The sequence below is a fragment of the Ranitomeya imitator genome, chromosome 6, assembly GCF_032444005.1.
Source record: "Ranitomeya imitator isolate aRanImi1 chromosome 6, aRanImi1.pri, whole genome shotgun sequence".
NCBI classification, from domain to species: Eukaryota; Metazoa; Chordata; class Amphibia; order Anura; family Dendrobatidae; genus Ranitomeya; species Ranitomeya imitator.
This window is the reverse complement of record NC_091287.1, coordinates 130,116,923-130,133,063: the sequence shown is the minus strand read 5'-3', so window position 1 is coordinate 130,133,063 and position 16,141 is coordinate 130,116,923. Positions and strand designations below refer to the sequence as shown.

The following is a 16,141-nucleotide window of genomic DNA, read 5'->3' as shown; positions in this document are numbered from 1 at the left end:
GCTCAACTGAACAGATTAACCCCTGTACTGGTAAAAAGAAATTTACACCATTTAATAAGAAGGTGAAGTGCTTCTAATCAGTGCAGGAGTAGGAGAAATCAGATGCTGTGGTCTTCTGGCTCCTCTCTGTTTCGGTAAACTGTGACACATTTTTTCTTCATTTTTATGGCATGTTTTTTTTTACTGGTGTTATTCTGTCATTTTCAATCTTCATTCAAGAATGAAAAAACTGCTAGCAGATTTCAAGCTAAAATGCTGGCAAAGACGCTGAAAAAGACACCACGGTCCTCTTCCAGGTGTCTTTTGAGCCTTCTATTATAAAGTATCCTCCTTGTCTTCCTTGATTGAGGTACACTCCTCTAGTGTCTCCCCTAGGCTGATCCAACCTTTCATTTGTAACCATTTTCTTCTTCGTTCTCCTGAGGTGTTCTCTGCACTCGCACTTTGATTGCTTGGCTTTTGCCTATCATTTTGGGTCATCGTTTTTATGTGTTTATTCCCTGCTTTCTCTGTAGGATTATTCCGCAATATTGCTGCCATGTTTTGGCATAAGTATGCACAGTTGGAGTTATATAGACTTAAACTTAATTATGTTACTTCACTTGTATGTCTCTTCCTTATATGTGTGGGGGGTCCTTTGTTCTACATTCTTGTTTTTATCTATTTTTTATGTTATTGTTTTGATTATACTAATAAAAATTATTATTATAGTGATTTGGATCTTCTGCTTCCATTATTTATCGGATTTATACAGTTCTCAAATTCAGTCAGGAATAAAACACAAGGGGGTGAATTAGATTTCTGAAATCTCATAGCTTTTGCTGGTATTGCAAAAAGCAGCTTTTAATTTGCAAAAGAAGCAGCAAAAAAAATTGCATGTGAACATAGCGTTGTGAGCTTATCTTCTTGCAGCAGTGATCATGTTCTATAATATTAATAGGCAATACTTTAATTTCACTGGTAAAAGCTAAGTATAAGTGTTTAAAAATGTAAAAAATTAAAATCTTTTGCTTATCATTTATTAAAAAATGAAATTGTACTGCTTGTGTTGCCACCAAAAGGGAATAGTTAATTTGCAACCGTCATTAAGGCTCTTCTGCATTTTAATTTAGGTATCTATTACATAAGAAGTCCAGATGTTACTAACCGTGACTGGCAAGGATAGGACATATTAGGGTGAAATAAATGCAAAACAACCTCTAGATTTTTGGTGCCAGTTCCTGCATTAATTTGGTACTTCATCTAATCTCTTCCCTGCTGCAAACAGTTTATTACCAGCCTAAAAATGTACATTTGCTTCAATTATGAGCTCTCAACACAGAGGCGCCTTGATAATATTGCTATGATATTTTAATAACATTATCTGAACCTGGGTAGCATATGGCCAGTTTACGATGCCTTACAACCATGTCCTTGCCATGGGAAAATACTGTGGTGGTCTTGAACAATGAGTTGGAAACTCTGGAAATGTTATATTAATTTCTAGAATTTATTTTAAGTTTACATGCAAAAAGTCTTTAAAAATGAAAAATAAACCCCACACGAATCGAACACAAATATCACACACAAATGTAAGAGTCATGATAGAAGGAGGACAATGCAAAGAACCAAGGGTCTGGGCCATACTTCTAGGCTGGTTGGATGACAAAGTATATATTGGTATTGGATTGATGTGGTTTGGTTAGTAATACAACTTAACCCCTTCATGCTGCAGCCTTTTTTCATTTTTACGCTTCTGCTTTTTGCTCCCCTTCTTCCCAGAGCCTTAACTTTTCATTTTTCATCAATATGGCCACGTGAGGGCTTGCTTTTTGTGGGATGAATTGTAATTTTGAATCACACCATTTGAATGGCACTAGATTATGTACTTGAAAATGGGAAAAAATTCCAAGTGTGGTGAAATTTTTTAAAAAGTGCAATTCCACAAAGTTTTTGTGGATTTTTTTTACCATGTTCACCAAATGCTAAAACTGACCTACCATTATGATTCACCAGGTCATTAAGAGTTCGAGGATACCAAACATGTATAGGTTATTTTTTATTTAAATGGTGAAAAACATCCAAAGTTTGTTAAAAAAAAGCGTCATTTTGCAAGAGCTATAGCATTTCCTTTTTTCGTGATCTGGGGCCAGGCAAGGGCTTATTTTTTGTGTGCCAAGCTGACGTTTCTAATTATACTGTTTTGGTGTGGATGTGATCTTTTGGTTGCCTGTTATTGCATTGTAATGCAATGTTGCGGCGACCCAAAAAAACGTAATTCTGGGATTGTAAGTTTTTTTTTGCTACGCTGGTTACTGATCAGATTAATTTTTTTTAAATATTGATAGATCAGATGATTCTGGATGTTGCGATACTAAATATGTATATGTTTTTATTGTTTTATTTTGAATGGGGCAAATTGGGGGGTGATTTAAACTTTTATTTATTTTTTAAAATATTTTTTAAAACTTTTTTCACTTTTTGCATTCTTCAATAGTTTCCATGGGAGACTAGCAGCTGCTGTTGTCCGATCTCCTCAGCTACACACAGGCAATGATCAGATCGCCTGTGTGTAGCAGAAATGCTCACTTGCTATGAGCGTTGACCGGCGTGCGGTGCTCAGAGCAATCCGGCAATGACAACCACAGGGGTCTCCTGTGACATGGATGCCAAAGGGCAAGATTAGTGACACGCTTCTGGTGCGATCATATTAAATGCTGCTGTCAGAGATTGATAGCCGCATTTAACGGGATAACAGCTGTAAGTGGATCATGATTCCACTCGCGGCTGTTAGGGGCACATGTCAGCTGTTCAAAACAGGGAGGAACATGACATGTGCCGTACATGTACGGTGCATTTAGTGAAAGGGTTAAAAAGCACAAAAATGGAAATAGCTCAAAGAGCTATTTATCACTTGAGCAGAGATAGTGGAGTAATACAGTATTCTAGAATACTATCAAAGTAAAAAAAATTGAAAATAAAAAATGTAATATACCGGCACTCAAATCTCTGTGGATAAGAATATTATTAATTTATTTAGATAAAATGCGAGACAAACATTGGAATAAAAGAAAAAAAATGCTCTTATAAACAAAGTACTAAAATATGTAATTACATTAACCAATGCAAATATCAAAATATATACAGTGGATGGATAAAAGGCTACACACCCTGTTAAAATGAGTTTATCGGTAGGCAATTCTATAATAGGCGATCTTTGCCCACTCTTCCTTGCAGTAGTGCCTCAAATATGTTAGATTGTGATACATCTCCTAAATAATGCCCTCTTCAGGTTAATATACAGATTTTAATTGGATTCTGGTAAGGGCTCTGGCTGGGCCATTCCAAAACTTTGATCTTCTGCTGAAGCTATTTTTTGGGTAATTTGAAGATTTACTTAGGGTCTTAGTCATGATGAAAGGTGAAATTCCTCTTCATATTCAGCTTTTTAGTTGAAGGTTTCAGAATTGATTGATATATGGAACTGTTCATAATTCTTTCCACCTTGCTGAAGCCACAGTTCCAATTTGTGCCAAACAGCAAATCATAATGCTACCTCCACTATGCTTCACTGTGGATATGGTGTTCTTTAGGTGATGCCCAGTATTGATTTGTGCCAAACATACCTTTTGGAATTATGGCCAAAAAGTTCAACAATGGTCTCATCAGACTATAACATGTTTTCCCACATGCTTTTGCCAGCCTTGATGTAGATTTTAGCAAAGCATAACTGGGCTTGGATGTTTTACTTGTAAGAAAAAGCTTCCATTTTTCCACATTATCCCACAGTCCAGACATATGAGGAGTACAGGACATTGTTGTCAAATGCAGTACAATACCAGTACTGGCTAGAAATTACTGCAGCTCCTTTAATATTGCTGCCTCATTGACCAATTTTCTTCTTGACTTTCATCAATTTTTGAGGAACGTCCAGTTCTCAGTAATGTCACTGTTGTACCTAATTTAAGCTACTTCTTGATGATGTCTTCACAGTGTTTCATGGTATATCTAATGCCTTGGAAACATTTTCATACTTTTCTCCAGCTTGGTAATTTTCAACAGTTACCGTAGATCCTATTGCTATGTTGAAGGCTGTTTACGGATCATAGGATTTGCTGTAGAAAGCAACAAATGTCAGGCAAATCCTACTAGGACAGCTTCCACAAATTTTGGTTATGTTTCCAAAATGTAGACCTTTTCATTTAATAAATAAATTAGTTTTGTAATTTTTCTTAGTCTTTTTTCATTGTTTCTTCTCACATGCATGGAGGAAAGCCGTCTCTCTATGGTCACCTGCGGGTGGCTATCCTGTAGGTAAATGTACAAGCTTTTTTTCCTGCATTAGCGATATTAATTTGGAGATAGCATAGTTTAGGGATTATTGGAACCATGCAAGTGGAACCAGTACCGTTAGAAGATAGGTCTTTTTTCATCTTCATGCCACCTAATTTTAATAAGTAAAGTACTAGTACTTAAAATAAAATGTTTGTTTCTTTTTGTAAAAAGAACTTTATATATTATTCAGGCTCCAGTGAGAATACTAAAATCTGTTTAAACACACTAAGGTAATCCACTAAAATTTCTTCCAAATGCATCACCATATTAATAAGCAGACATGAAGAAAATAATGAAAATATATAACGTACCAAATGTAAAACAGAGAGCGCTCTTGGTTTCAGTAACTACAGTTTATGTTTTATTTTGAAATGCAAAATGACAATGGGATTTCTTTAGAGACTGATATTAAAAACTAGATTTGCATTATCTAGTCAAAATGCATTTTATAAAAAGTAGTGATGCTTTGTCTGAAAGCAACGGAGCATTATAGAGCCGAGTGACTTAATGTGTTTCTAAAAGGTTTTATGCTCATCTCAGTGTATCTTTGGGTAGAGAGTTTAAGTTCCCAACTTCCAGATTAATTTTGTGATTGTCGCTGCATTTTTCTACGCTCTACACTTTATCTATTTGTGGAGTTGAATTGTAAAGCTGAAAAATAGCATCAAATGTAACACAAAATCTTACAATCCACTGAATATGCATATTCCATTGTGTGGCTGTAGAAAAAGCATAATACATTAATATTGAAAATTGCCGTGATTGCCATGTACACAATCATTTGGCCTTTACTGTTAGTCAGAGCATAAACTTCGACGTTACCTCACAGAGCTATGGCACTATAGCCGAGTGATACAGTGGAAACAGTTGAACAAAAGATTCTATACAATGTGACATCACATATGACTGTCTATAAAGTCCATGCTGAAGTAAGTAAAAATTAATGTTTTAGTTGAGCACATTTTCTGGAATGTATAAAAATATATTGTTTAGCCACAGCTAAACAAACCTACTTCTCATCTCTCATATCTTCCCTGTCTCACAACCCTAAACAGTTATTCAACACCTTCAACTCTCTCCTCTGTCCCCCAGCACCTCTTCTCTCCTCACTCATTTCAGCTTAAGACTTTGCCTCATTTTTCAAGCAGAAGATTGAGACCATCAGAGACAGTTTTAGTCGACAACCCCCGAGCCCTTCCTCCCAACTACCCAGCCCTCCATCTCCAAAACCAACTTCTCCACTATTACAGAAGATCGACTCTCTACTCTATTCTCAAGATCGCATCTCACCACCTGTGCACTTGACCTGATCCCTTCCCACTTCATCCCAAACCTCGCCACAGTCTTCATCCCAACTCTAACCTATCTCTTCAACCTATCACTAATAACTGGTGTTTTCCCCTCAAGCTTTAAACATGCCTCAATCACACCTATCCTCAAAAAGCCCTTTCTTGACCCATCCTCTGTATCTAGCTATCGCCCTATATCACTTCTCCCCTATGCCTCAAAACTACTGGAACAACACGTCCATCTTGAACTGTCCTCCCATCTATCTTCCTGCTCCCTTTTTGACCAATTACAATCAGGCTTCCGGTTACACCACTCCACTGAAACTGCCCTAATTAAGGTCACCAATGACCTATTAACTGCCGAGAGCAAGCGACACTACTCTATCCTCCTGCTCCTGGACCTGTCCTCTGCCTTTGACACAGTGGACCATTCCCTATTACTATAGACCCTCTCATCCCTTGGCATCACAGACTTGGCCCTATCCTGGATCTCGTCATACCTAACTGACCGAACATTCAGCGTCTCCCATTCACACACCACCTCCTCACCTCGCCCCCTATCTGTCATAGTCCCGCAAGGTTCAGTTTTAGGGCCCCTGCTCTTCTCCATTTACCCTTTTGGCCTGAGACAGCTCATAGAATCTCACAGTTTTCAGTATCATCTCTATGCTGATGACACACAGATCTACATCTCTGGACCAGATATCACCACCCTACTAAGCAGAATCCCTCAATGTCTATCCACTATTTCATCTTTCTTCTCCGCTAGATTTTTGAAACTTAACATGGACAAAACAGAATTCATTGTCTTTCCCCCATCTCACACGACCCCCCAACGAACCTATCCATTACAGTAAACGGCTGCCCACTCTCCCCAGTCCCACAAGCTCGCTGTCTCGGGGTAATCCTTGACACTGATCTCTCCTTAAAACCGCAAATCCAAGCCCTTTCCACTTCCTGTCACCTTCAACTCAAAAATATTTCACAGATCCGTACATTCCTAAACCAAGAATCTGCAAAAACCCTGTCCATGCCCTCATCATCTCCCGCCTCGACTACTGTAACCTCCTGCTCTGTGGCCTCCCCTCGAACACTCTCGCACCCCTCCAATTTATTCTAATCCACCTGTCCCCCCGCTATTCCCTGACCTCCCCCCTCTGTCAATCCCTTCACTGGCTCCCCATTACCCAGAGACTCCAGTACAAAAGCCTAACCATGACATACAAAGCCATCCACAACCTGTCTCCTCCATACATCTGTGACCTCGTCTCCAGGTACTTTCCTGCACGCAACCTCCGATTCTCACAAGATCTCCTTCTCTACTCCCCTCTTATCTCCTCTTCCCACAATCGCATACAAGATTTCTCTCGCACATCACCCCTAATCTGGAACTCTCTACCACAACATATCAGACTCTCACCTACCATCGAAACAGTAAAAAAGAACCTGAAGACCTACCTCTTCCGGCAAGCCTGCAACCTGCAGTAATCACAGATCAACCAAACCACTGCACGGCCAGCTCTATCCTTACCTACTGTATTCTCACCCATCCCTTGTAGATTGTAAGCCCTCGTGGGCAGGGTCCTCTCTCCTCCTGTACCAGTTGTGACTTGTATTGTTCAAGATTATTGTGCCTGTTTTTATTATGTATACCCCTCCTCACATGTAAAGCGCCATGGAATAAATGGCTCTATAATAATAAATAATAATAATATATATATATATATATATAAAAAGAACTAAAATGTAATGAAATACTTAATTGAACAACCCTTACCAAAATTTCCCAGTCTTAGCAAAATATTTAGAATTAAGAGTCCTCAGTGGTTGATACCTTTTAATGGCTAACTGAAAAGATGGTAACAAATTGCAAGCTTCCGAGACTACTTAGGTCTCTTCATCAGGCATAGACTAAAATAAATTCTGACGAATCACATATTCATGCACAATACAGCCCAGAAAAAAATGCCATAGATAAGACAGGTGGCGTGAAACAGAACTACCATTATGTGAGAGTGCTAAAATGTTTATGTCCATAAATATTGGAATGGTTCATCAATTAAGGAATTTGCTCCTCAGACCATTGGGGTCATCACAACATAGAACCAGACTCCAATCAGAGGACAATAAAACATTCACACTCCTCATCTATGAACTGTTCCAATATTTAAGGACATAAACATTTTAGCACTCTCACATAATGGTAGTTCTGCTTCACGTCACCTGTCTTATCTATGGCATTTTTTTCTGGGCAATATTGTGCATAAATATGTGATTCTTCAGAATTTCTTTTAGTCTATGCTTGATGAAGAGACCTAAGTAGTCTCAAAAGCGTGCAATTTGTTACCATATTTTCAGTTAGCCATAAAAAGTATCAACCACTGAGAACTCTCAATTCTAAATATTTTTCTATCCACTGGCTAACACGGTACCAAGATATATATCTTTCCTGTACCAGTCTAAGGAATAACATTTCTCCTTGTGCAGAGTGACATAACTGACATTCCAGGGTATAGAGACTTATAGGCCATGAAATGCTCATCTGGGAAAATTAAATATGTGAATTGTCTCTTCAGAAAGAAAGAGGATTAATGGTGGGTGCACACGGTCAGCTAACGCTGCAGGCTGGAAGCTGCCTACTTGAGCAGTGTCCAACTGCAGTGTCCAGATGTTACAGCATACTGGATGGGATTTCAAGAAATTCAATGCCTGCCATGCGTCCACAGACGTCCATGGCTTACCTGCAGAGATGGACATGCAGCGCGTCTTTCCAGATCGCAGCATGTCTATTTATCTTGAGGAGATGCGAGTCTTTGCAAGATAAATTTCACTAGTACAATGTATTGAACGCAGTGAATCCACACGGTTCAATGAACACATGTGGAATCACCTGCGTCCAAAAGCCGCCAGTGCTTTGGACACAGCAAATATGTGCTGCATCCAAAGCCCTGCCAATTACTGAATGTCTGCACATATCCTTAAACTCTAGTGCCACCTTTTGGAAGTAGCAATCATAAAAAACAATATCGACCCTTTAAAGAGACTTTCCACATGACTTAGGATAAAAGCCAATCCAGAATCTCAATTTGCAGACACTTGTTTCGGGTTGCTGCCCCTCATTGGAGCAAAGCATGAGATCTGATTAGGTTGTATTAGTGGCCTCTGACTGGGGTCTAAGGTTTAATGTTTCTCCTTGCAGGAATGACATGCCTGACATGCCAGGGTAGGGAGACTTATAAGCCTTGCAATGTTCTTCTGAGAAGTTAAACATGCAAATCGTCTCCTCATAGAATGAGAGGAATTGAACTCTAGTGCATCCCATTTGAAGTAGCAATCCTAAAAGTTAATATCACTATTTAACGAGCCTTGCTTTTATCTTAAGTCATGTGGCAAGAGTTGTTAAAGGGCACCACTACAGCCTGTAGTCAGCTGTCTAGAAGAGCATACAGATGCTTCTCACAAAATTAGAATATCATCAAAAAGTTAATATATTTCAGTTCTTCCATACAAAAGTGAAACTCATATGTTATATAGAGTCATTGCAAACAGAGTGATCTCTTTCAAGTGTTTATTTCTGTTAATGTTGATGATTATGCCTTACAGCCAATGAAAACTCAAAAGTCATTATCTCAGTAAATTAGAATACTTTATAACACCAGCTTGAAAAATTATTTTAAAATCCAAATGTTGGCCTACTGAAATGTATGTTCAGTAAATGCACTCAATACTTGGTTAGGGCTCCTTTTGCATCAATTACTGCATCAATGCAGCGTGGCATGGAGGTGATCAGCCTGTGGCACTGCTGAGGTGTTATGGAAGACCAGGTTGCTTTGATAGCAGCCTTCAACTTGTCTGCATTGTTGGGTCTGGTGAATCATCTTCCTCTTGACAGAACAGGCGAGTTTGCTGGCCAATCAAGCACAGTGATACTGTTGATTTTAAACCAGGTTTTGGTACTTTTGGCAGTGTGGACAGATGCCAAGTCCTGCTGGAGAATTAAATTTCCATCTCCAAAAAGCTTGTCGGCAGAATGAAGTGCTCTAAAATTTCCTGGTAGGTGGCTGTGCTGTCTTTGGTCTTGATAAAACTCAGTGGACCTACACCACCAGATGACATGGCTCCCCAAACCATCACTGATTGTGGAAACTTCACACTAGACTTCAAGCAGCTTGGATTGTGTGCCTCTGCATTCTTCCTCCAGACTCTGGGACCTTGATTTCCAAATTAAATGCAAATTGTGCTTTCATCTGAAAACAACTACTTGGACAACTGAGCAACAGTTCTTTTTCTTAACAATCCTTTCAAGGCTGCGGTTATCCCAGTTGTGTGTGCACCTTTTCTACCACACTTTTTTTCTACTCAACCTTCCATTAACCTTCGTCCGGCTGAGTAGGTACAATTCTAACTATTCCGTTTTAAAATTGCAATAACTTTTTTTTTCGAAAAGCCGTAGAGGGCTGAAATTTCGTGACATCTCTGCAGTTTTGGTCCAGAATATATTGGCCAAATTTCAATAAAATATATATGAAGGTACAATTGTACCTCTGCAGCCTGTTAACGCTGTAAAATTATGCAGCCTGACGAAGGTTAATATGCTTGGATACAGCACTCTGTGCACAGCCAACTTCTTTAGCAATGACATTTTGTGGCTTACCCTACTTGTGGAGTGTGTCAGTGACTGCCTTCTGTACCTCTGTCAAGTCAGCATTCTTCCCCCTGATTGTGGAGCCTTCTGAAACAGACTAAGGGACCTTTTTAAACACTTAGCAAGCCTTTGCAGGTGTTTTTGTAAATTATAATCCAAAAGTCATTATCTCAGTAAATTAGAATAATTATTCTAATTTACTGAGATAATGACTTTTGGGTTTTCATTGGCTGTAAGCCATAATCATCAACATTAACAGAAATAAACACTTGAAATAGATCACTCTGTTTGTAATGACTGTATATACTTTTTCACTTTTTGTATTGAAGAACTGAAATAAATTAACTGTTTGATGATATTCTAATTTTGTGAGAAGCACCTGTATAATAGGAAAAACATCCTATCACATGCTCTTTCAGTCATCTGACCTCTGCAGCCAATAAAATATCCTTGTTTGCAAATGTTATTGTGTATGGATATATATGATCATGCTGTTCTTACCGACATAGAATTGACTGGTGAGTTCAAGTCTTGTGTGGCCATGAGTAGGAGCCTTGCGTATTTGAGGCGGGAGTTGATCAACCTGCAGTCTGGCTTCCTTAATATTCCTTTCTGCTCGCACTCGATGCCACTGGTCATCATTCAGTGGAGTGGAGGTGCCCACAATCAGCTCTACTGGACCATTGCCAACATCAAATGAAAATGACACCTCAGCATTTGCTGAATGAAGAAATACAAAAACAGTCTTAGTTTACGTCTTAAGAACAGTAGTAAATATAGTAGTCATAGAACATATCATGACTACTAAAAACTGTTCATCAATTCACCACATTCTAACAGATAATGAAGCATATGCCATCCTCATATGTTATTTACTGTGAATTCTGTATACAGGTTCCCAGGAAGGTCATAACTAGTGATGAGCGAATATACTCGTTACTTGAGATTTCCCGAGCACGCTCAGGTGACCTCCGAGTGTTTTTTAGTGCTCAGAGATTTAGTTTTCATCGCTGCAGCTGAATGATTTACATCTGTTAGCCAGCATAAGTACATGTGGGGCCTGGTTGCTAGGAAATCCCCACATGTTATCAAGCTGGCTAAGAGATGTAAATCATTCAGCTGAGGTAAGGAAAACTAAATCTCCGAGCACTAAAAAATACTCGGAGGCCACCTGAGCGTTCTCGGGAAATCTTGAGTAACGAGTATATTCGCTAATCACTAGTCATAACTAGTGCAGTCTTGGACCTGAATGTAAGAAGCAGAAGCTAGAAGACTATTAAGTGGGACAAAACACATGACAGTTTGGGTATTAAATCCTAGTTAGCTTTTGGAAATAAGTTATCCAAAGGGTCTTAATTTCGGGAGATGGTAGATGGAAGGGAGCTTCCATGATTCATGTGTGGCTGTATAAAGGTGGTATGTAATCATGATATGCAGAGTTAACTTTCCAAATGTTTCCATTACGTTTATATTCTATAATGTAAATGAATCTCATGGCGGGATTCTTTCTTGTTAGATAGTTGAGTCCACGAGCTTTGAGCTACATTTTTGATAAGCTGCGTTTAATAGAAAAAGCATTGCCTAAAAGGAGTTCATCGAGGGCTCTATCGCCGCTGGAGGGTAAAATTCCAATCCACAATGGATTTAATCCAGTAATTTTCTGAGATGTATAATTTATTCATATGTTTATTTCCCTTTGCAGGACTCTTGAATATCTCTATATATTGAGGTCTTTATGCAAATAATAAAAAAAATTTCATGGCTTTTTCTATAAATCAGCCAAGCAGTAACGCTTAAATACAAATGTATTATTGTGCAGGGCAATTTCTCAGCTTCTCTATAGTTATGTATTTTTTTTCATTTTTACTGCCTAAAAATATGATAAGAGGGAAGGAATTCTCAGCAGTGAAATCTAGAATTTCATTGGTCTGTAACTAATAAAGACTTGTCACAGGTCCCTTCCATGCCTCTCCATTTTATACCCTTATCTCTAAAAGCCATGCAGGATACTAACTGAGAGAACAGTGAGTTCAGTTCACACATCACTGTCATGAAGATTCCGAGTAATACAGATTCAATCACATCATCATCTGACACTCAGCAGAATTGCAGTTTGTGTGTATACGCGTGGGTTTTGGTTTATTTAAGCCATGAAGAAATGACACATTGCAGTGGGTTTAGAAGAAATAAAATATATATTATTAATATCGTTAAATTGCTATGGCCCTATTCATTAAAAAATGACAATTTATTAAATTTATAAATTTGTAGACTCTTTTTCTATAATAAATTACAAATGACCCAGCATTATGATTGGTAAATCCCTTAGCTGAAAATGGAAAGCGGCCATGGGATCAGAAGACTAGGCTATTTTTAAATTACATTGCTGAATGAAATTGTAAGAAAAACATTTGATCCAGCACAAATTATTCTGTAGTAAATACTTCATTTTTTTTCTAGTAGCCATTCATGAAAAATTCAAAGAAGCAGCAAACATTGCTATATACGGCACCACTCCAACCTGATAAGGAAAAAAAACAGGGAGAAAGCTACTAGTTTGCAAGTTTATGCTTAGAGTGATCCAGGATCTTCCTCCCTGCTTATTCATATGAAGCTGAAGTAGTTTACAGTTATGCTTGTTGCTTCCTTAATTTTTTAATATATTGTAAATAAATATGTTGCTATTATAGAAAAAGCATGTTCCAACTGACAGGTTCCCTTCAAATTGGGGTAAAAAGGAGGTGATTATTTAAATTCCTTCAGATAAGATGACAGATGGCTGGTAAATAAAGTTGGTCTTGAAAGGTGATGAGAATGAATGAAGAATGTGGCTGAATGTGTCCAAACTCACAGGTATGATATGGAAGGACATGCAATTTGGACTTCAATCAAGAAACATGCCAATGTGACCCCCATAATTAACTATTTGTAGGTTATACCAAGGTTAAAGGAGTTGTCCAAGCAAAAAGGAAAGTTCCCCAAGGACTTGGGAGCTGTTGAAAATAAACTAAGTGATAATCACCTACTGTCATCCAAATGAATACAGCACAGGCTGCTCTATGGTCTGCACTGACACAGAAAAAAATGGAGATGTTACAGTTTTACTAGCAGCTTAGGTGACTTGAGCAACATAACAATAGATTTTTTGATGACAAGTTGCTCAAGTCATGTGACTGCTGCAGCCAATCACAGACCACAGCGGTCCCGAAACTGTGATTTCTTCTCCTGTGTCAGTGCAGACTACAGAGTGAGTGACCCGTGCTGCATCCAGGTGGGTGCCAGTAGATGAGCAACGCTTAGGGCAGGGGTCCCCAATTCCAGTCCTCAAGGCCCACCAACATGTCATGTTTTCAGGATTTCCTTAGTCTTGCCCAGGTAATAATTGCATCACCTGTGCAATGCAAAGGAAATCCTGAAAACATGACCTGTTGGTGGGCCTTGAGGACTGGAGTTGGGGACCCCTGGCTTAGGGTATTAATTTATAGAGCATCGCACCCCAGGGGAACTTTTCTTTATGCCCTAGCTCAGCTAGGAACTATGTGTTTCGGCTGACTTGTCCACAGCTGGTCCTAGGCTATCTTCACCCTTTGACTGACATTTGTCTCTACACATAAGAAAAGATATGTCAGGTAACTGGAGTGGGGAGGGTAAAAGCTGGGCAGGGACTAGATAGTCAAGACACACAGCTCCTGGCAGCAATGTTTCAGAGTAAAACCTAACTGGATACGATTACATTGCCAATGGCTGATTCATCTGTCCAATGGTTCTGGCAACACGATTCTGATGACAGGTTCCCTTTAACATTCACTATTCAGAGCCAGAAACAAAAGTTATTTTTTTTGTCTCTGACAATCTCTAAAAAGGTAACTAGTCACCTAATTCATGCTGACCAAACCGATTTCAGCCAGGTTTTCTTTACTCTGAAATGCTCCAGTGTTTCTGAGAAAGTATAGTTTGAAGATCTGGCCGACTAGCTTAGCAATACACTAGTGGCCAAAATTGTGGATACACGTACTGTAGATGAGACTAGTCAGGCCCTCCTGGCCTTCTTCTCCTAGCACCGTTACAGGCGATTAACAGGACTCTCCCATAGCAAAAGACCTGTTAATCACCTGTTGGAGTGTTGTTGAAGAGTAAAGAAACTTTTTTATTAACTATTTTTTTCCAGGATGAAAAGTTACGAAACTTTGCAAATTGCTTTCTTCATGTGTCTTCATTCCTGTAAAAAATGTGCACGGCTTCCAACTCCTTGCTGTTCCCCAGTTTGCCTGCCTTTAGCTACATTAATATCATTTGGAGTACAAATAATGGCAGTGAAATGGTCAGCTCAGAACCTGTGTCGCTAACTTTGGGAATCGGCCTGACGCAGTAGGTTGCTCTGATAAGCACCACATTCAGAGGAGAAGACCGGTGCTGACCATTTCACTACAATCATCTGTACTCCAAATGAGTATGTTCTGATACAATTGCAGCTAAAGGCAGGTAACTATATTGGGGAAAGGAAGAGTTTGGAAGTTACTTACATGCAATTTTTTTTTACAGGCAAATTCCCCCAAAAAGTGATTTGCAAAGATTCCTAACTTTCCATATTGGACAAAACTACAAAAAAACTTTAATTATTTTTTAATAATTACTGATTTTTTTATTACACAAATGAATACAAAGTCCTCAATAAAGAATTCAAGGTGTTTAAAGTCAAATTCCCCCATTATAGATCTGATGGCGAATCTGTCGGGTGTGCTTAAAAAAAACAGGTCTGATCCATTTAGACCCTACTTTGAAGCAAAGAGTATTTTCTGCTAACAACTTAGTGTATTTTATGCTGCATTTTATGGGAGTGATACAATTATTCAGGTGTGAGTAGTTTTTTTTAAGTCTTGTAACAACAGTTTATTATATATCTCATGTGAACCAACTTACATTTTAGCTCAATTTTAATAAAGTCAGTGTTTCCTCTATTTTCCACAAAAACGCCGTCGGGGGCAGAAGTTTTAAAGTAGAAAGAGATGTCAGCGCTGGTCTCTCCTTGGAATGTGGAGAAGTGGAGGAAGGAGTTGGGTGCAATAAAAGAGACTGCATTCCAATAATTTTCTGAAAATTGAAGCAAACACAAAAAAATTCACATTATAAGAATGAGAAGCAATACATCTACATACAGTTTATTATTCTTAAAAGTTATGACCAGATGCTTGTATCTAGTCTGCCATATATATTGATTAGGTAAGACTGTGGTTTACAGTGTTCGGCATAAATAAGTACACCTCCTTTGAAAAGTAAGATTTGAATCAATATCAGACTCAAGTCTGAGTTTCATAGAACATTTTTAACTCATAACATGAAAATAAGGTTCGTATAACTTTCACTATGAAATCTTTAGTTTTATTCAAATTAGTGGATGCAAAATGAATACACTCCACATCATAAACTACTACATCTAGTATTTTGTATGAACTCCATGATTTTTAAGGGCAGCACCGAGTCTTCTATAGGCATGGAATAAACAAATTGGCGACACATTGCAACATCTACAGTATCTTTTTCTATTGTCCAAGAATAACCTCCTTTAGAGCCTTGATGATGGATGGAGAGTGATGACAACTTGTCTCTTCAGAATCCCCCATTTCCTACATTTCATTTATGGTATCATGAATTCACAGATGTGCTGCTCTACATGAAAAGTTTGATAAACATGCTAATCATTTGCAAATAATGAGAAAATGAAAAAGAAAATTTTGAAAACATGTCGATTTATTCAGTATTGAGTATGAGCACCACATGCAGAAATAACCACATGACATGAATCTGTCTTCTAGAGACTCAACAGAGTTTGTCTATTCTTCACCCAGTTTTTATTTTTAGCTTTCTGCACATGTTTGCTTGAATTATTGACAAT

At 38.4% G+C, this 16,141-nt stretch overlaps 1 protein-coding gene across 1 annotated transcript in view; it reads right to left on the bottom strand.

The window, feature by feature from the left end:
* LOC138643322 (contactin-associated protein-like 2) overlaps positions 1-16,141 on the bottom strand; it is a 342,436-nt gene that overhangs the window by 113,744 nt on the left and 212,551 nt on the right. Inside the window, exons 5-6 of the mRNA XM_069732251.1 lie at positions 15,169-15,339; positions 10,750-10,968 (exon numbers count right to left, since the gene is read on the bottom strand). Of these exons, the coding sequence (XP_069588352.1) occupies positions 10,750-10,968; positions 15,169-15,339 (390 nt within the window). The remainder of the gene's footprint in view (positions 1-10,749; positions 10,969-15,168; positions 15,340-16,141) is intronic.